Here is a 21561-nt window from a genome sequence, read left to right as displayed (position 1 = left end):
CACCCCTGCCCACTTTGACAACCTAGGATGGCTTAGAGTAGACGACAGAGTACAGCAACTTGCAATGGGCCTGGTCTACAAGATACACTATACGACTAAGGTACCCATGTACATGTCAAAATACTTCCCAAAGGTCAGTGAATACCACAACCACTACACCAGAGGAAGCTCAACAAATCATGTTAAACCAAGATTCGGCTCAAACAAGGGACTAAATACGTTTCGCAATTATGCCACATCAATGTGGAACGCCCTACCCAAAGCTGTAAAGGAATGTGAATCCCTACCCACATTCAAAACCGCTCTTAAAGAGCACCTACGGGAGGCTGCAATTCGAAACTGGCCACCGTAAATGCCCAAAACCCCCACCACCTCCTAATAGACAGTCTCCTCCCCACTGCATGTATATATTCCCTCCCCGCCGTATGTATATCTCTCTCCCACCCACCCACCCACTCCTAATGTACAGTCCCCTCCCCATCATATGTATATACTCTGTCAGGATCTAGGGGTAACAGTACTGTATATTTGAATACCGTTTATGTCACAAATGTATCAGTACTAAATACCTATATGTCCCTATGCCATAAATGTCATGTATGTTGTGTATGTCATAAATGTCTATATGAATTGAAAATGGGGGACCCTGATGGAAACAAGACAAACGTCTTTCTCAGGTCTGCATCCCCTTAACAATTGTGTGTATTGAGCCGTACTGTATTGTACCCATTCTGCAATCTGTTAAATAAAGTTTTCATTCATTCATTCATTCATTCATTCATTCACACACAGCTGAGAGATGTATGACATGCCTACTTACTCAGAGAGAAGTTGGGAATCCTCTTCTAGCAGTGGTGCAGTTTTGTTTGGACGCTGTAGAGCCATGGAGAGTTAGATCAGTAAGTACCATACACAGGGTGCACCTCAAGTTTAACATTTAGCTAAATCAACCAATTAATCAGTTGAACCAGTTCATAAAGTAAGGGACAGTCGAGCCTCTGCAGTTGTAAGCAGTGCCTTAATTCCGCATACTGTTAGTAATAACTAATAATGATTGTATTAAAAATAAAAAATAAAAGAAGTTTCCACCAGTTCGCCATAAACTCATATCGATTGGTCGTCTAGACTTTTCCCGAAAACCAACACTGCTGCGTGCGTGCATGGGGTTACATAACTCTCTCACACTTTCACGTGCTTTTTGCAACATTGTAACAAAGAGCCATAATTCCGTTCATAATTCTAACCTCCCGGTTTCGCACGAGAGACAGTTCTTGTATTTGGTAAAACAACCGTGAGTTGTTGTGACCCAACAGTTGTAACAACAATGTAACAGTGTCGGACAGCAACAAACAAGCCCGCTGTATTAGGAGTAAACCCAAAATAATGTTTTACTGTACATCGATTACTGTGGTAAACTATTCTTACACATTCTCACTCGATCACTGCCCCCCCCCCGGCCGAATAGCATAGACTGATCTGATTATAACTCGTCTATAAATATAATAACTTCGCCTATTAAATCTAAATATGTAATGACAAACTGGAGGTGAAGTTCAAACATATGAAAACAAACTCTCGATCACTCGATACCAAAAACGTGAGAGAGAGAGAGAGGGAGTCTCTAATCGTACATTTTGGCAATAGATCATATAATAAACCCTACCTGTTATGCGTCCAAAAGCGAGTGTTGTGAATCGGATGTAGGTTTCGGGACTAAAGGGTCGTTGCATCAGCCCGTTTAAATACTGCTGGGAGGGAGCAGGGAATGCGGAACCATCGTCCCAGACGTACTGTAATAAGCATGGATGAAAATAATGCTCAATGTTAGAGGAGGCGCTCAATTCAATATATAAAAAAAATTTGCTTGTTCGCTCCACCCCCTAGCAACCAAGAAAACATACACAACATACTGACAGGAAAGTTTCTCTCAGCTGCTTCGGGAGAAAGAAAAACAAGAGGCACGTCCCGGACGTGGGTGGTAAACTATAAACAAGTACATCAATATACAGTTGTAAACTAATTATGTCTGGGAAAGCGCCTGGTTGTGTGCTTGAGAGCTGCCTCAACACCAGAGGAAGCTCAACAAATCATGTTAAACCCAGATTCGGCTCAAACAAGGGACTAAACACGTTTCGCAATTATGCCACATCAATGTGGAACGCCCTACCCAAAGCTGTAAAGGAATGTGAATCGCTACCCACATTCAAAATCGCTCTTAAAGAGCACCTACGGGAGGCTGCAATTCGAAACTGGCCACCGTAAATGTCCAACCCCCCCCCCCCCACACACCCCGTCCTAATAGACATGTCTCCTCCCCACCGTATATATATTATCTCCCCGCCGTATATGTATATTTCTCTCCCACCCACCCACCCCCTCCTTGTCCCAGCATATGTATATACTCTGTCAGGATCTATGAGTAACAGTACTGTATATTTGAATACCGTATATGTCACAAATGTATCAGTACTAAATACCTGTATGTCCCTATGCCATAAATGTCATGTATGTTGTGTATGTCATAAATGTCAATATGAAATGAAAATGGGGGACCCTGATGTAAACAAGACGAAAGTCTTTCTCTGGTCTGCATCCCCTTAACAATTGTGTATATTGAGCTGTACTGTACTGTACCCATTCTGCAACCTGTTAAATAAAGTTTTCAATCAATCAATCATTCATTCATTCATTCATTCATGCCACAGAGGATCATGCAAGACGACGATTCAAACTGCTATAATATTGATTGTCATTGCTGTTACGTGTGTGTGTGTGTGGGGGGGGGGGCGACACGAGAGTTTGTGTGTTATATAACATGTTCCGATTACTCACTCACACACACTCACACACATGTACATGTTTGTATGAGCCATTTGTAATATATTTAGAGGAGGAAGCTCAATTCACACTATAAGTCATTTGAGCATGTAGCCTATACCACCTGCTCCTATCAGGTATTCTATTCCTGCTAGATACATGACCCCTCCTGTTGCAAACGATACCTTTAGGATATAAATGTTTATGTCACAGATGTTTTGACCCTGTAGCCTTTCAGCGGCACAATAATAGCCCAGAGTAAAGGCTCCAACAACTGTTAGGTCAGTGTTTGCCTACTTGATTGATTGATTGATTGATTGAAAACTTTATTAACAGATTGCAGAATGGGTACAATACAGTACAGCTCAATACACACAATTGTTAAGGGGATGCAGACCAGAGAAAGACTTTCGTCTTGTTTACATCAGGGTCCCCCATTTTCAATTCATCAGGACATATATGACATACAGATAGACAGTAGCCTACTGCTACATCTATACATTTATGACATACCAGATTTGCAAATACAGTACTGTTTGTGATACAAAAATAGTCCAGAAAAGGGAGTATATACATTTGACGTAAAAACTGTACATTGGAGGAGGTTGTGTGGGGTTGGGGGGGGGGGGGGGGGGGGGGGGGGGGGTTGGGTAGGAGGGGTAGGGGCACTGTACAACTGTACAAGCAAAACTGTACATTGGAATATTGACAACCATACTAGGTAATTTACTGTACATTGGAGGGGGTTGGGGGGGGAAACACTGTACAAACAAGCAAAACTGTACATTGGAATATTGACAAAACCATACTAGGTAATTTACTGTACATTGGAGGGGGTTGGGTTAGGACATTTCCAGGGGCCAGTTTCGACTGACCACACTGTGGTAGTCAACCAGGGGTCCGGGGGTCTTTGAGGGGGTTCCAGGGGATCCCCAGCAAAATGAGGAATAGTTTACATTACACATAGACTGGATGTTAGACTCCAATGACAACATGTATATGAATGAATGACTATTCTGAGGTTTTTACACTCCACTGTTATCTCCCTCCCCACCAACTGTAGGCATATGGATTTGTTATGGGATTCTGGACTAACACAAATTTTTTTATTTTTTTTTTGCGTTTTATCGCTTTATTACTACTGGGCAGTCCAGTAGGGAGAGACAGAGGATAAATGGGAGACAGAGTGGGGGGAAGACATTCGGGAAATAACGACGGATTCGGGAATCGAACCCGGGTCGCATACCAGATTTACAAATACATTACTGTTTGTGATACAAAAATAGTCTAAAAAAGAGAGTATATACATTTGACGTAGAAACTGTACATTGGAGGTGGTTGGGTAGGTGGGGTGGGGGGGGAACTGTACATTGGAGGTGGTTGGGTAGGTGGGGTGGGGGGGGGGGGGACTGTACATTGGAGGTGGTTGATATGTAGTTTGTGTGGCCCTAGTGTGAATGAAACCACAAGATTTAAAGTTTTTTCTAATTCAGCAAGTCCAAACAAATGAAAAATACATGGGGGGGGGGGGGATACGTATAATTTCTAATCTGTTTTCATGAAGGAAAAATACAGTGGTACATTAAAGCATGCATACTCTACTACTATGGCATATACATAAATAATGATGCTGTCTTTTGTTGAGACTTACAGACAATTCTAGAGGAATAAAAATAAACTTGGATGGTTGCCCGTCCTACTGTTGCCTCCCTCTAGTGTCGGCAATCGTAACTACACTCTGTCAGATTGCTTTTCAAAGCACTCTTGAAGGGGAATTCCACCACAATTGACTTGTACTTCTGCAAAAATAGACATTTTCCTTCAAATTTGCCAATATTCGTTTCCGTTGTTTTATTTAGGCCTGAGGGAGGCAAATGCAAGGTGGTAACATATTGCCACAGACGTTTTAAAGAACATTTAGTAGACAGTCACATTTCTGTAGCCATATTAAACATGTAGAATATAGGAGATATTTTGTGGGATGTTTATTGTTTATCATTTATTGTTTATTAAGATCCCCATTATCTGCTACAAGTGGCGGCAGCTCCTCCTGGGGTTCACAACATACAGAAGAAACATGTACACAAACATCCTTACAAATATTATACATTACTTGGTATGTAAGTTTGATGCTAACCTATAAAGCAGAAACCTACATCCCCTCCATCCAACCCACGTTGAATACATTTTTCTATTTGATTTGACCAAGAATTATGAAAGCTGTCATGATTTCCCATTCTTTTAGCATTAGCAGTGGGTAAACATTGATGCTTGAAGCAAACCATGCATTCCAGTTTGACATGGTTTTACTCCCCAAAAAAGAATTTTAAAAGCAAAGTGACTTGATTTTCTGCATGCTTGTCTCACAGAAGGATATTAGACCCCTCTAATGGTGAAAAGGTTGTCATAGTTTAATTTGACCCAGTGACCACAAACAAATGGGGGAAGTCTATATTGGATTATAGGTTCTTTCCATGGCCTGGAACACGAGCTACGCTCTCTCCCAAAGCCAGAAACCCAGAGAAGAGATAATCAAACTTGTTAGATTAGATTAAATTAGATTGTACTTTAATGTTATTATATTAGCATACAACAAGATTTGGGACTCAAATGTAAGGTGCAGTAATACAATCACACAAGTAATAAAAGAGAACATAAAATACTATACAAAAACATAAAATACTATACAAGAAACATAAAATACTATACTACTATACTATACTAACTAGCATGTCCCATATGCTCTGTAAATAACTATGTACAGATACCGAGATGTCACTCCATGTTACCTGTTACCTGTTTACTGCACAATGTTGTTTTTTCATTTTTTGATTCTATTATATGTTGTACACCACTGTATTGCACATCGTTGCGGGCAAGACCACCCGCATTTCATTGTATACCTGTATGCCGTGACAATTAAAACTCTTGACTTGACTTGAAGAAACATAAAATACTATACAAGAAACATAAAATACTATACAGAAACATAAAATACTATACAATAAGGCAATACTGTACAATATACAAAATAACAACAATATACAAAATAACAATACACAAAATAACAATCACAGTGTCAGACGGTAGTGGGTGGGTATTGCTCTGTGGATATTGCACTTGAGGGGGTAGGATGTTGCACAGTGTGGGAGGAGGGGGAAGGGGTGAATTATTGGTGCATATTAGAGTTCAAGGTGGTGATGGCTCTGGGGAAGAAACTGTCTCTGAGCCCGTTTGTTCTGGCTCTGCCTCTGATACATCTGTAACGCCTGCCCGATGGCAACAGGTCGAACAGGTGGAAGCCATGGTGTGAGCTGTCCTTCGTAATGTGTTTTTTTGCTCTGTTGAGGCAGCGGGAGTTGTGCAAGTCCTTCAGGGAGGGGAGGGGGCAGCCGATGATTCTCTGTGCCGAGTTTATGACCCTCTGACTTGTGGTGTCATCATCAAAACTAAAACTATATATGTAAAATATGAAAGAAATCAAATAAAAATGTAAACACCCGTGAATGTCAAATCCCTTCCTCACCCCTGTACCATTGATAATGAATGGGAGACTGAATGTGTGGACCCACAGAATGTGTATTTTATTTATTTTATTCTATAGAAGTGTCCTCAGTTCTGAAACAGAATGTACCCATCAGAACATTCCCCTGGGTGTTCTCTCAGTGTCACTTTTACGATCCCTCATGTCTGGAGCAGCTTGCAACTATGTAGCTGATGACATCACACAGGTTGAGAGTTTTAGTTCTAGTTTTTGGATTATTGTGAGAGTTGTTCTTGTTCACTAATACAATATTTTTGTACTTATCTTCTACCATAGGAATAACATGTGAATTCTGAAAATGGGTATAGTTCCCCTTTAACCCTTTCACTACCACACTACAGAAGGTTCTGTATCGTATCGCTCTCGCTCGGCATCGCTCTCTGCACTATCTCGCATACGTGCACGCGCACTGAATAAAGACCACAATGTACCTTTAATCCCAATATTCGTCTGACCACACCCCTATCAGCTTACCCATATAAGCAGGGGTGGGGCCACCCACTCTCCTCCTTCTCGCTTTCACCACAAGGAAGAAGTGCCTCGGTAGATCCCCACACTTGACACCATGATGGAAGAAAGGTTTAGGAGCAGCTTTGGGAAACAAGGATACGTTGACATCATATCTTTATTTTCTCTCTCACTATTTTCGAGAAAATACGGCGATATTGTCTTCGTACTGGAGTGTCTGGAAGATGATGATCATTCTAAAAACCCTCCACCGGTTTTCGTATAGGGAGCACGCCGCTGCATGCTTCTCAACTGCAGTTCCTTGCTGTGTTTGTTGGGGTGAAACCTGTCAGGCCACAGCTGAACTGTCGGACATGCCGCTGTTGTGAGAAGCGGTGCGTTCCAGGTTGGGTGAGTAGTGTTTGCTGGCGGGCTCCACTTGTCTGTTAGTGCTATGGGGGCTACTTGACAAAGTTTATGGAAACCGGCCCCAGGCTAGGGTCCTTTGTTCAGCCACCTAGGCGACAGGAGGCCTTGGTCTGAAGACCATTATAGTTTTAACTAGTGGGCCGCGACCATTGACACTGGTGATCCCTGTGTGTTCTGGACGAGTGGATTCTCTCTGTCACCGTGTTAAGGCCCCATCTTTCATATCCAAATGAGAGTATTCCTTCACGAGGGGATATGTGCATGTAATGTGCGATAGCGGCAGATTCATGTTCAAAGTCAGCTACACAGGCCAGTTGGTACTGTGCTGATTCCGTCGGATGTGGTAAAGTCACCGTTGTGAAGCGGTGTTGACATCTTGTTTTCTCTTTTCTCTTAAAAAGTGAGGAGAGGTTCAGAACGGCGGCCTGTCTGGGTGAGTGTTATGTCATTGTTTACATGTTCATAGCTTACGGTTAGCCAGTCAGCTGTTAACTGCTGCGTTAGCCTGCTGGATCGCTGCATGGCCTGCTTAGGGCCTACTATTAGCCAGTCAGCTGTTAGCTGCGGGGCTAGCATGTCGTGGTCGCTAGGTAACGTTAGCTTGCTGCTATGGCCATGGCTGGCGCGGGGTAGCTTAGCTTCTCGCGCGCCGCCGTGAGCTCGCTTCTGATCGCCGTTAGCTTGATGCTATTCTGTTGAACGTGCTTTGATTTTAACATGTTTTACACTCTTGACCGCGACGTCATCCTTGACAGGGGATGTTTCGTCGACCCTGCCCTGAGCCTGGACGGCAAGGTTGCATCAACGGGGGACTGTAGTACGGGTTGGGGCGGTGACGCTACCCAGTTCGGACAACACAGGACGGCTGTGTTCCTACGGTGTCTGTGACTGCACTTCGCTGATCTGCGTTCCGGGTAGGAACGGGGTTGACCAGACCTCATAACACGTCTTCTGGTTTTACTTTGCTAAATGTATTGTGAATAACGGTGTTTTTTCCCAAAACGTGTGTTGTTGCAATGCATTTAGGATACGTTGCAGGTTATGTGTGAGCTGTTTTTTGTCACTGGCAGTTAGCTTCTCCGTGCAAATCGTGATGTAATGATCTGGTTGTTGTGTGAGAAACATCATGGTGTTTATATGTACCGTGTACTCACTACTAAGGCAACTAACCTATGAAGCTATGCTTGGTGACAAGTGAGTAAAAGAATGTTCTTTCTCAGACTGTAATGACAATGAACAGTGTGTTCACACATTAACAGGTTTTCCTGTTTTAACTGGCCGTTTTGAGGGTAAAATAGGAGGATTGTGTTTCCCCCCCGGTTCCCTGGGGACTTTTTCATCCTCCTATCAGACATGTTGTGCATTAATTGTGTCTTTTGTGTGGTAGGGATACGATGTAACTCTTAGCTTGATTGCTGAGGTTGTGCTAAATCTGCTGGAGAAACTTATTTCCTAAAGGGAAATTGGTTTGGTTGCTGTCATGTGTGCTTAGCAAGGCCTGTGGTCGATACTAATCAAGAATGATGTATTCTCTCATTGTGAAAAAAACGGCGTTCCTCTGTTGAGTGTTTTTGCCATTTTTTGTAGGTGATGATGGGTTGTGTGTGTCATGTGACCTACAACTGGGTTGTACTGGCCACAGAAGCACATGTGTATGTTGGACCGGGGTTCTTAGAGCCCTCTCTATTCTGTGTTTTTCCTTAGTAAAAATCAGATAGCAGGTTAGCTCATGCGCTGTGTGGAGCTGTGAAACGCTTCATAGAGCTGACTATGACTGTGTCATATTCTCTTTTTGTCGTTACATCGTATCATGGGTGTGGGGTCGTAAAGGGGTGAACTGGTAACCTTTCCTCTCCCCATTGTTCTGTCGGTCAGGGGTACACCCCCTGTCCTTCAAGGTTCCCGTCACGTGGCGGTTCGGCACGTTACGGGGGGGGGGGGGGGGGGAGGGAGTTCCTGGTCCCACGGCCTGGTATATTGGGCGTGTGCACCGCAGGAATTCCCCCGCCATAGAGTACGTCACCGTGCGCGTCTCTGTTGGTAGGACTTCCGTGTGCTGTTCAGGTCCATGTGATGGATCTGTTTTCAGGGGGGGTGGTCAGGGCTCCTCCTCACCAAGCGCCTATTCAGGCCTTCTGTGAGTTCGGACTCCTTCTTCCATGTGAGGAAGCCTCCATCAGAGTACAGAGCCTTCCTCCTCAGATTGTCAAAGTGAGTGGACCCTCTAGAAGGGTCCTTTTCTATTGTATGTATATTCGATTCAATTCGTTTATTGAGTGTGTATGGGTTCAGTGCCTCTTCCCCGGAGGCCCTAAAACCAGTTTTTTACATGGCTCAAGGTGCAATATATTCTTTTCAATCTGTACAGCTCGCGTGGGAAGTCTCTCTGGGTATCCCCGTCTCTTTCCTATGGGAGGGTGGTGGGATGTAAAAATGTGAACATTTTTTACCCCGGCTGTGTAGACTGGGATACATACTGTTGATGCTTCCTTCTTTCTATTCCAGAAGTGTTGGAGTTAGGGAGTGTCACACCCCTCTTGTCGTTCCCCTGGGCGCCTTGGGGATTCAATGACAGGTCTAAATAGCCTGTTCATTGATGGGGGTGTGTCCCGACGCACGTATAGTGCTAGCTCGCTGTAAACAGGCGATTGACTGGCACGCCTTGGTTGCTTGTGGTTGAAACAGCGTTTTTATAAAGCAACTGAGATGGGGGTTTTTCCTCTTCCGACGACCACATCCCATGACCTGGGTGGGTTGTCGACGGATTCTCGTTCATGTCTGGGGGATGATGACGGGATGGATCTGAACATATGTGGTGGGGTCTCACGCCCTTGGGGTGGGCCACCAGGCGCGGTTCGTCCGAACGTCTGGGTGGCGCCTTCTTTTCATGTTAAGATCAACACGCATATCTGCCCTTCTCCTGGAGTAGGCATGTCGGCGTGGTTAGGGCACGGGACTGGTTCTGGTCACGCTGGTCCAGATCAGTTGAACCCGTTGTCCGCCGGGGATGCAGATCTGCTGTTCTGGTACCCTGAGGGACTTGGGCTTTTTTCAGGGGGAAAAATGCCAGGTCGGTCTGGGTGTCACAGGGTTAAGCGCTATGGAGACCCTGGTTGGGTATGTTTTTACTCAGCACTGTCGTCATGGCTTACAGCCATGCCATTCTGTACGCGCTTGATCTCGTCGGATCTCGGCCGCTACACAGGTTGGTCCTGGTTAGTACTTGGTTGGGAGACCGCCGGGGAATACCAGGTACGGTGTGCTTAGGGGCTGGTTCTCCATTATTTTTCGCTCCTCTCTCACGCATGGCGAAGAGGGGCCTGTGGGGGTGGTTTTTTGACCTCCTCTGGTGACCCTGTGCTTCCCGTACCGCCAGGCCCGGTCCGAAGTGATGTTTGCGACCCGTAGGCCTGGGTTAACCCTTTTTGGAAACTGAAGCACTTGTACTGCGGTATAGCCGGTGTATACCCGCAGGTGTGTTTTGGAGTTTTTTCTTGAGGGGTTATAGGAACAACCACCGCATTGGGTAACACCGAGGTGGTTGATTCCCTGGTGTGTTGGAGCAGTGTCAACTCCCGGGTTCACCGTTTGAGGGTGCCCCTGCACGTTCATGACGTCTGCCAATCGTGTCAGCCTTCTCTGCCTCGACCCCTCTGGGTGGGGGTTTTTAAATGGAGGCTTGGTCATGCAACACCGCCAGCTTACGCTCCTTCCGCCGGGGCGGCTGTGTTCAGCTGTCCCCTCTGGCGCCTGTCTCGTCCGCAGTCTCCAGGCTAGGGTTAACAGCCTGTTGCCTGGTTTTTCCCCGGTGCGCTGCCTGCTTCCGTTGGTTAACCTTTTTTGTGTGCTTACGGCCATGCTGACTGCCTGTTCTGCAGGGTCAGTGTGCCAGGCGGTGTACTATTGGGGGGACAGGGCCCGCTCGGCTTACGGCCATACCAACCTGAACACGCCCGATCTCGTCCGATCTCGGAAGCTAAGCAGGTTCTGGCCTGGTTAGTACTTGGATGGGATTCCGCCTGGGAATACCAGGTGCAGTAACTGAGGGGCCTTTGTCCGAATACGCTGGCGATGTGGGGGGCGGGGCACTACATGCCCACCTGGTGGGGTCTTGATGCTGGCATCATGGACTTCTCCGGGCCCCCATTCTAGGGAGTCCAGTCCTTTTGGTGGGTCTGGGTCTTCCTTCGTGCTCCGCTGCTACGGCCTTGCCACGGGGTTGGGTTTGCCCTTGACCCTGTGATTCTGGGGGCAGTAACGAGGTTGTTCCTCCGTTCGTTCCCGGGTGGCATGCGGGTTGTGCGTGTGTGTAGTCGTGGGGTCAAGCCACGGTCTGCTCACCCTGTGCGTTGAGTTGCTTGAGTGCCTCTTCGCACGGTCGGGTCCGTCGCCCTCCCGTGAAGCCCCTAATAGGGGGGGTGCCCGCCATTAGGGTGGGTCGGGGGGGCTCGGCCCTCCCTGTTCTGATGGTTTGTGGGGGGCTGTCAGCGGGGTGTATTTGTCGGCCGTTGGCTCTCGCTCGGCCTCCCTTGTGCAGAGAGCGATGCCGAGCGAGAGCGATACGATACAGAACGTTAGGTTATGACTATAACCAAGTTCTGTTAGTATAGCGACGCTCGGCATCCGACGCCGCTGCAGCCTTTGACCTCGCCTTGTGGCGAAAGCTTGGGAAGGAGGAGAGTGGGTGGCCCCACCCCTGCTTATATGGGTAAGCTGATAGGGGTGTGGTCAGACGAATATTGGGATTAAAGGTACATTGTGGTCTTTATTCAGTGCGCGTGCACGTATGCGAGATAGTGCAGAGAGCGATGCCGAGCGTCGCTATACTAACAGAACTTGGTTATAGTCATAACCTAACGTTAACCTTTCACTACCACACTACAGACGGTTAACCTTTCACTACCACACTACAGACGGTTAACCTTCTGTAGTGTGGTAGTGAAAGGGTTAATCATTTGTCATGTGGCAGTGAAATGGTTAACCTTATGTATTGTCGCAGTGAAAGGGTTAAGGGTTAAAATATAGGCCAGGGCTGTACAACTTAACATAAAGAGGTTGAATCAAATTAAATGGGATATAAACTAAATTACATATAGCACAATATAATATAGTACAATTATAAGTAAACAATAAAATAGGAATAGGCGCGGCTAGGTGGCGCAGTGGGCAAGGCGCTCGCCACCAACGCAGGAGATGCTGGGTTCGAGCCCAGCTCTCAGTGTTGCTACCAGCTTGGCTGGTCGTTCATACTAATACAATTGGCAGTATTAGGGGGTGGGAAGCTGGTGGGTGGGGATCGGACGTTGTGGACAGCGACTCCTACAGGTCGGTTGGTGCGCCTGTGCAGTAGAATCAGGAAGCGATGAGGGCGGCGTGCCCCTCCCATGCAGACCCTCGCCGCTGAGAGATCGCGCTGTGCAGGTGAAAAGATGTGACGGCTGCCTCCTCGAGTACAGGAGGGGACACGTGATGCAAGGCTTCGTCCACATTGCAGCCAGCCTGTGGGAGGCATGGTCTAACAAAGTTCGAGACAGGGGAGGGTAAAATTGGACAATACAAAATTGGGGACGGGAGAAAAATAGAAAAATGGGGAGAAAAAGTAGATAAAAAAAAAATATATATATAGAAATAGGCCAGGGCTGTACAACTGGGCAAGATGTGGTCAAGTATATAAACTAATTAGAAGGAAATAACAATACAGTGGGATGGGATAATTAGCAGGGCTGTGCATTTGGGCAGTTAAGTGCAAAGAGTATGAATCAGCGAAGTATGAACAGGTATGTTTTGATTGTTTATGCAAGTATAGTCCAGTAGGGGTGTGATAATGTAAGGTGTCAGTGAGGGTCCCGAGCCTTGTTGATGAGGCTCACTGCAGAGGGGAAGAAACTGTTCTTGTGGGGTGAGGTTTTGGCCCTGATGGACCGCAGCCTCCTGCCAGAGGCGAGTGTCTCAAACAGGTTGTGACCGGGGTGGTAGGGGTCGGCCACCATCTTACCTGCTGCACGCTTCAGGGTTCTGGAGGCGTACAGGTCCTGGAGGGATGGCAGATTGCAGCCGATCACCTTCTCAGCAGAGTGGATGACACTCTGCCTTTGTCCTTGGCCGTGGCTGCAGCGTACCATACTGTGATGGAGGAGGTGAGGATGGACTCGATGATGGCTGTGTAGAAGTCCACCATCATCGTCTTTGGCAGGTTGAATTTCTTCAGCTGCTGCAGGAAGTACATCCTCTGCTGTGCTTTCTTTTTTTGGCATTTAAAGTTTTTATTTAAATTTTTCATCACAAACAAGACAATACAAACATGACAGGACCAACACATTTTTTTTATTATAATAATAATAAGGGGGGTGGGGGGGGGGGGATGGTGGTTGCAGAGTGTTACAAAGGTTCAGTAGTACACAAACTCTTGAAGTGATAGAGCAGCCTGTTCCATTGATAGCAAGTCCAGGAAGTATTTGCGCCAGTTCTCCAAACTGAAGCAGTTCGGTTTGCGTTCTTCTTTCCAGTTCAATAAAATAATCAGTTTGGATGCTAAAAAGGCCAATGCTACAATATTTTTTTTTACAATCTTTGCTTGAGCAGTGATAAGTTATAGGGCAAGGATTAATGTCAATTTGGAGAGCAACTGACAGGTCCTCAGCAATGTCAAACCAAAATTGCTTAACAAGTGGGCAGTACCACAGCAAGTGCATGAGTGTACCCTCTGCTCCACACCCATGCCAGCACAATTTGGGTAGTGTGTGATCAATTGCATTCAATGAACAGGGTGTTATATAGGCCCTGTGTAGTATCTTTAATTGTAAAATGTTATATCTAACACATTTAGATATTTTAGTACTATTCCTAAGTGCTGCTTCCCATTGTGTTTCGGATATGGGTATACCCATGTCTCACTCCCATTGGACTTTAGTTTGGGTATTGGTATCAGGGGTGGTTGAACATGATAGCTTATACATTGCAGAGACAATGCCTTTCCTGCCTGTAATTCCCCTTAATGTCTCTTCCAAGACTCTATTTGTTCCTATATCTATGCCTTTAGACAAAAATTATTTAATAACAGATTGTATTTCTAAATGAGATAAAAATTCAGTGTCTTTCAGTACCAAACTGTGTTATATAAATATTTCCACTTTCCATCACTTGCCCCACCTGTGTTATATTATGTTGTTGCCATACATTATTTTGAAGGGTTTTACCTCCTGCAGAAAACAAAGGGTTTTTCCATAATGGACATGATGGTAAGGAATATCCACTAAAAGCCAGGCGTTTATGTAAGATTTTCACTATTTCACATGAAAATTCGAACAGATTGTCAGTCTGGGAGTGATTTTTGGGCTATACCACAACATCGAAAGAGATAGATCTTTGTTATGTTCTTCTATAATTTGTTCTTCAAGCCATTCCCAGCTGCCAATCTGTCTCACACTATTGTAAGCCCACTGCAAGGGGCATCTTGAGTTATATGCTATGTAATACTGTTGGATCTGGTAGTCCTATTCCTCCACTACTTCTCGGTTTCATAAATCTTTTATGGCTGATTCTAGGTTTTTTATTGTTCCATAGGAAGCCGGAAATGTATTTATTTATTTATTTATTTGAACCAACTAGGAGGGAAATTTAGTGGTTAAGCTAGCCTTGGTAACAAATTCATTTTTATAATATCAGATAACCCATAGGGATAAAGGCAAGACTGTCCATCTTTTGATGTCTTCCTTTATATTCTTTAAAAGGTCTGATGCGATAACGTTAGACCACAGCAAGGTCTGGCTGGAGACGGAGCTACAAGCTAACATGGAAGCTAACACGATGAATGTGCAAGTTAGCATTCGGATCAGGCTAGAAGCAATACAGAATGCTAACGATGCTAACATGCAAATCAACACACAGGCTGGACTCGATGCAATACAGAATATTCAGAGGAACATGGAGGCTAATTCAAAAGAAATAAAAATGTTAGACAACAGCGAGGCTGGAGACGAAGCTACAAGCTAACATGGAAGCTAACATGATGAATATGCAAGCTAGCATCCGGATCAGGCTAGAAGCAATACAGAAGGCTAGCGATGCTAACGTGCAAACCAACACGCAGACTGGACTAGATGCAATACATAATATTCAGAGGAGCATGGAGAAGTGGAACGGACGACCTCCAAAAGAGGGACAAAGAGACGCTGGATACAACCGGACCAACCAGGACTCGGGCACGGAGGTCGCCCAGGCCGGCCAGGATGCGAGCATTGAGGCCACACACACCAACCGGGAGCCGAGCACCGAGATCAACCAGACCAGCCAGGATCCAAATAACGAGATCTCACACACCAAACAGGACTCGAGCACTGAGGTCACACACAATGACCAAGATTCAATACCATATATACATATTATTTGATAGTGAATGGATGTTATGATTCGAGACACACTGCAGATAACACACAGACCACTGGGAATACAGACAAGGTGAACACATTATAGTATCGGCGGATCGACCCGGGAGAGGGGGGCCTTGCGTGTTGCGGGGTCGGTGTGCGCGGGGGGGGGTTATCTGTGACATGGGAGGTAACAGGCTGGGCTCGGTGGGGGGGAGCCCCCTGCACTCCCCTCTACTAGGCCTGGCCCAACAAATTCAAGGGACCCGTGTTGCAGGTGCCCGGCTCCGTGTATAGAGGTCCTGGGATATGGGGGAGTCCTACTAGTGGGCCTGGGATATGGGGGTGCTCTGATTCTTGGGGAGGCCTATTGGGGGGGTCAGAGCGGATGAGCTTTGCCCAGGGGGGCCTTGTGTGTTGTGGGATCGGTGTGCGTGGGGTGGGATTCTTGGGGACATGGGAGGTAATGGGCTGGGCTCGGTGGGGGGGAGTCCCCTATCCTCTCTTCTATTGAGCCTGGCCCAAACAATTCAAGGAACCCGTGTCGCTGGGGGCTCAGCTCCGCGCGTAGCGGACCTGGGATATAGGAGAGTCCCAAACGGGCTTAGCTCGGGGGGGGGGGGGGGGGGCGACCATCGTTTTTACCCGGAGAGTGGGGTCTTGTGTGTTGTGGGGTCGATGTGCGGGGGGTGGGGTTCTTTGGGACATGGGAGGTGGCGGACTTGGCTCGGTGGGGGGGAGCCCCCTGCACTCCCCTCTACTGGGCCAGGCCCAGTCGATTCAAGGGACCCGTGTCGCTGGAGCCCGGCTCCGTGTATAGAGGTCCTGGGATATGGGGGAGCCCTATCTCTCGGGGTGGATGGTGGGAAAATGGGGATATTTCTTTATTATTTCTGTTATTTGAATGTATTGTCTGATGTATGTTTGTAAACTAAAACTAAAACTGCAAATAAAAATTTAAGTTAAAAAAAAATAAGTCTGATGCATTTACCTCAACCATTTCTTTCAATGGGAGATCGGATTTTAATTCCCAGATATTTAATTCCTTTTGGCTTCCAATTGAAAGGAGCAGAACCCAGATGTGGTTGAAAAGTTAGGTGGTTAAGTGGAATAGCTTCACTTTTACTATAATTCACTTTATAGCGTGAAAAATTTACAAATGTATCTATACACTTTAGCACTTGAGAGATGGAATGGCTAGGATTTGTTAGTGTTAATAATATGTTATCAGCAAACAGGCTGGCCTTATACTCACAACTACCAATACGAATACCACTGAAACCGGACAACCTTGGCGGGTAGATCGATAGAGATGGAATGGATCAGACCTTATACCATTTGTTCTGACTGATGCAACCGGTTCATGGTAAAGTGCCTTTATCCAGTTCATAAGAACCGGTCCAAATCCGTATTTAGGAAGTACATAAAACAGATATTTCCACTCCACTCGATCAAAGGCTTTCTCAGCATCCAGTGATACTGCCATCGCTGGATGCTGGGAGGTCCCTGCCCTTGACATAACATGCATTAGCCTCCTCATGTTATTTGAAGCTAGGCAACCCTGTACAAAGCCAGCCTGATCAATATAAATCAATAAGGTTATAACATTTTCCAATCGCCTTGCAAGGACCTTCGCAAGCAACTTATAATCAGTATTTAAAATAGTCAAAGGCCTAAAATTACACATTTGCAAGTGGTCCTTGTCAGGTTTTGGAATCAACAAAATAGTAGCTTGCCGCATGGTTAAATATAAAACACGTTAAATATCAGATAATGCAAGTGAGTTTTGCATTTCTTTAAGTGCACTTGACAATGCTCCGTCTAATGGGAGGGGGCGCCCAGACCTATCAATCGAAGCATTGCTAACCAAATTTAGGTCCCCACCCATCAGAATGGGATAATCTACTAATTCTGCCAGCACCAGATTCAGTCCAGATTCAGTTTTGACAAAAAAAAGTATTCTGACCTGACAAAATTATATATCTACCATCTTCATCAACTATTTGTTTTGAAAGTTTAAATGATATTCTCTTTGAAATCAGGATACTTACCCCTCTAGAAGCTCCACTGCCTGGTGCTGAGAAAACCTGACCTACCCAAATCATGTTAAACCCAGATTCGGCTCAAACAAGGGACTAAACACGTTTCGCAATTATGCCACAACAATGTGGAACGCCCTACCCAAAGCTGTAAAGGAATGTGAATCCCTGCCCACATTCAAAACCGCTCTTAACGAGCACCTACGGGAGGCTGCAATTCGAAACTGGCCACCGTAAATGCCCAAAACCCCCACCACCTCCTAATAGACAGTCTCCTCCCCACCGCATGTATATATTCCCTCCCCGCCGTATGTATATTTCTCTCCCACCCACCCACCCCCTCCTAATGTACAGTCCCCTCCCCATCATATGTATATACTCTGTCAGGATCTAGGGGTAACAGTACTGTATATTGGAATACCGTTTATGTCACAAATGTATCAGTACTAAATACCTATATGTCCCTATGCCATAAATGTCATGTATGTTGTGTATGTCATAAATGTCTATATGAATTGAAAATGGGGGACCCTGATGGAAACAAGACAAAAGTCTTTCTCTGGTCTGCATCCCCTTAACAATTGTATGTATTGAGCCGTACTGTATTGTACCCATTCTGCAATCTGTTAAATAAAGTTTTCATTCATTCATTCATTCATTCATCTTTGTCTCAATTTAACTGATTCTATTTAATTTAGATGGGTCTCCTAGACGCATTGCCAAATCACATGATAGGGATTTCACATATGTAATAATTTTATATATTTTAGTTTTGTTTGAAATACCTTTCACATTCCAGCTAATTAAATTGACATTATTACTGTAGGTCCAATTATCAAGAAATGCTGTGCTTTCTTGATGAGGGAGCTGATGTTCAGCTCCCACTTGAGGTCATGGGAGATGGTGGTTCCCAAGAATCGGAAGGGCCCCCACAGTGTCCAGTGTCCACTGGGGAGTCACACAGGGTGATGGGGTGGAGTGGGGCTGGGGTCCTTCTGTAATATTCTGTATATTCTATTCCACTGTATTTCTATTCTAATTTAGTGTATATATTCTACAACAATCTTGCACAGTTGTACAGCCCTGTCCTATATTATATTGTATTTTTATTCAAATTTAGTTTAGTTTAATATATATATATATATATATATATATATATATATATATATATAAATGCATTTACTCCTACTTGCTTTGTTTTTTTGTTTTTGTTATACTTTATTGTGTCAATGAAGTCACTATACATTTAGGTGTAGTATATGTACCCACATACACACATACATAGATACATACACACTTATCCATGCATGTATGCATACATACTGTACACACATACATACACACACAAATGTACATATGTGTACCCATCACCCATACAAAAACAAAGTCAGTAGGCTACCAGTATAGATGTTACTGATCCTGGACTACATTTACATTTAGTCATTTAGCTGACACTTTTATCCAAAGCGACTTACAAGTTCTGTATGACAGGTCATCAGGAAGGGAACAACTCTATCAGCTGAGTAACAATGTTCATCAAAGTGTTGAGTGCTACAGTGTAGGTTAGTTTATTAGGACAAGTGCATGACAGTAAGGTTAGTTAAGGTTAGATTATATATATATTAGTGCTGTCAGGCGATTACATTTTTTTATCTAATTAATTACAGAATTTGTAATTAATTAATCACATTTTAATCGCATGACCATTTTATGCCTGATATTCTATAGTCATATTTCAAATTGCATGTGTCCGGATGGCAGAATTCAGTACTATCTACAAAACCTTCTGTTTAATCATCTTCCATTTAGTAATTTGCTTAGATTTTTCAGGTCTGGTCAATTTTTGCTTGGTGTTATTCAGTCAAAGATAACAAATGTTTTATTGATATTCTAATTTGGTTCATTACAATTTAGTATTTCTGACACTGGGAATACATTCCCTGAGATCCATAGATGTCCCTAGAATCAGATACCAAGAACATGCAAATGGACCATATTTAAAACAAAGTCTGTAAATGTGTATTCTACGTTCTTATGGAATGAATGAGATTAAAAAAAAAAAAAAAAAAAAAAATTAAATTAATTTTGAGTTAATTCTCATAACGCGATAATTTGCTGTGTAATTAATTAATCTAATTAACGCGATAAACTGACAGCCCTAATATATATATATATATATTTTTTCAGATAATGGTTGAAGAAGTGCGTCTTTAGTCGACGATGAAAGATTGGACGGGTTTCGGCTGTCCTAACTGGGGTGGGTAGTTCATTCCACCATTGTGGGGCAAGGACTGAGAATAGGCGACTTCTCTTTGATGACCCTCCCGGAGCTTAGATAGGAGTAGGTCTGAGGCGGCCAGAAGATGCAGAGCGTAGGGGTCTTGAGAGTGTGTAGTTAGAGACCATTGACTGGAGGTAGGCGGGAGCGGTTCCCTTTGCCGCATGGTATGCCAGGTCGAGGGCCTTGAAGCGGATTCGTGCAGCAATGGGGAGCCAGTGCAGGTCCCTAAGAAGTGGGGTGACATGGGCCGACTTCAGTAGGTTTGAGATCAGGCGGGCCGCTGCATTCTGAATGAGTTGAAGAGGCTTGGTGGCAGTGGCCGGGAGGCCAGCAAGCAGTGCGTTGCAGTAGTTGAGGCGGGAGATGACTGTTGATTGGACGAGGAGTTCAAATCAAATCAAATCAAATCAAATTAATTTGTAAGGCCCGACAACACACGTTAATGTCCCCATGGGCCGGACACGTCTTCTTTAAACAAGTCAAGAAGAAACATCACAATAAGTCAAGAACAAAACAAGAACACCATAAAGTCAATTTTTTTTTAATAAATGCAAAATAAATAAATGCAACACTCCCAGACATACCCCACGCGAAGGTATGGAAAAACTCACTAAAACCTAGCAATAGGAAAAAATGCACCACAGGCAATGTGGAGGAGAGAAACCTTAGAAGGGCCATTCAAGGGGGGATCTCCCTTCTTAGATGTCGGTGATAGTAGTGTTGCAATAAAACAGGTGAAGTTGAACAGTTGGTAGGCATGCACTCATGTGTGTAGTAAAACACAGATAAGTGCATGCGATACCAACTGAACATTTTGAAAGATTAAAGATAGAGCTGATAGCGATAGCAACTGAACATTTTGAAAGATTAAGATGAAAGATAGAGCTGATAGCAACTGAACATTTTTGAAAGATTAAAGATAGAGCTGATAGCGTATCTATTTGAGGCGAAGGGGCGGCGTAGATAGGGTTGCATCCTCCCGGATGAGTTTGGTGGCTTCTTTTGTCAGGAAGGGGCGGATCCTTCTGACGTTGCTCAGGAGGAATCTGCAGGTTCTGGTTGTCGCTGCGATGTGAGCAGAAAAGTTCAACTGGTCGTCGAGGACAACACCAAGGTTCTTGGCGGTCGGGGACACGGTCACAGCTGCATTCTCGACTGTGATGGAAAGGTCGGTTAGGGGGGAGGATTTGGCCGGCAGGTGGAGCAATTCTGTTTTGCTTAGGTTCAGTTTGAGGTGGTTGGTCTTCATCCTGGCGGAAATGTCGGACAGACAGACCGAGATCCGCTCAGAGACGTGGATATCTGAGGGAGGGAAGGAGAGGAAGAGTTGAGTATCATCGGCATAACAATGATACGAGAAGCCATGAGACGTGATAATGTTACCCAGTCATTTAGTGTAGAGGGAGAAGAGAAGGGGTCCTAGGACCGAGCCCTGGGGGACACCCATCTGCAGGGCGCGGGTGGCCGACATGACACTTGGTAGGAGCGGTCATTGAGATATGATGTCAGCCATGTCAGCACAGAGCCAGCCACTCCCATTCCTGTGAGGGCCATGAGGAGGATCTGATGGTTGACTGTGTCGAAGGCTGCAGATAGATCTAGGAGAATCAGGACAGAGGAGAGGCCTTTCGCTTTTGC

At 44.9% G+C, this 21561-nt stretch overlaps 1 protein-coding gene across 2 annotated transcripts in view; it reads right to left on the bottom strand.

Moving 5' to 3' along the window:
• The window catches only part of jdp2b (Jun dimerization protein 2b), a 62403-nt gene extending 60619 nt beyond the window's left edge, over nucleotides 1-1784 (bottom strand). For both annotated transcript variants that reach the window (XM_084314602.1, XM_084314601.1), the window contains exons 1-2: nucleotides 1664-1784; nucleotides 821-873 (exon numbers count right to left, since the gene is read on the bottom strand). Coding sequence is in view for 1 of the 2 variants with exons in the window: in XM_084314601.1 (XP_084170727.1) it covers nucleotide 821 (1 nt within the window). In the remaining variant the exon portion in view is untranslated. The remainder of the gene's footprint in view (nucleotides 1-820; nucleotides 874-1663) is intronic.
• Nucleotides 1785-21561: the final 19777 nt, after the last annotated feature.

This window comes from Notolepis coatsorum, assembly GCF_963971535.1.
Source record: "Notolepis coatsorum genome assembly, chromosome: 5".
Taxonomy (NCBI): Eukaryota; Metazoa; Chordata; class Actinopteri; order Aulopiformes; family Paralepididae; genus Notolepis; species Notolepis coatsorum.
This window is presented reverse-complemented; position numbering and strand designations above follow the sequence as displayed.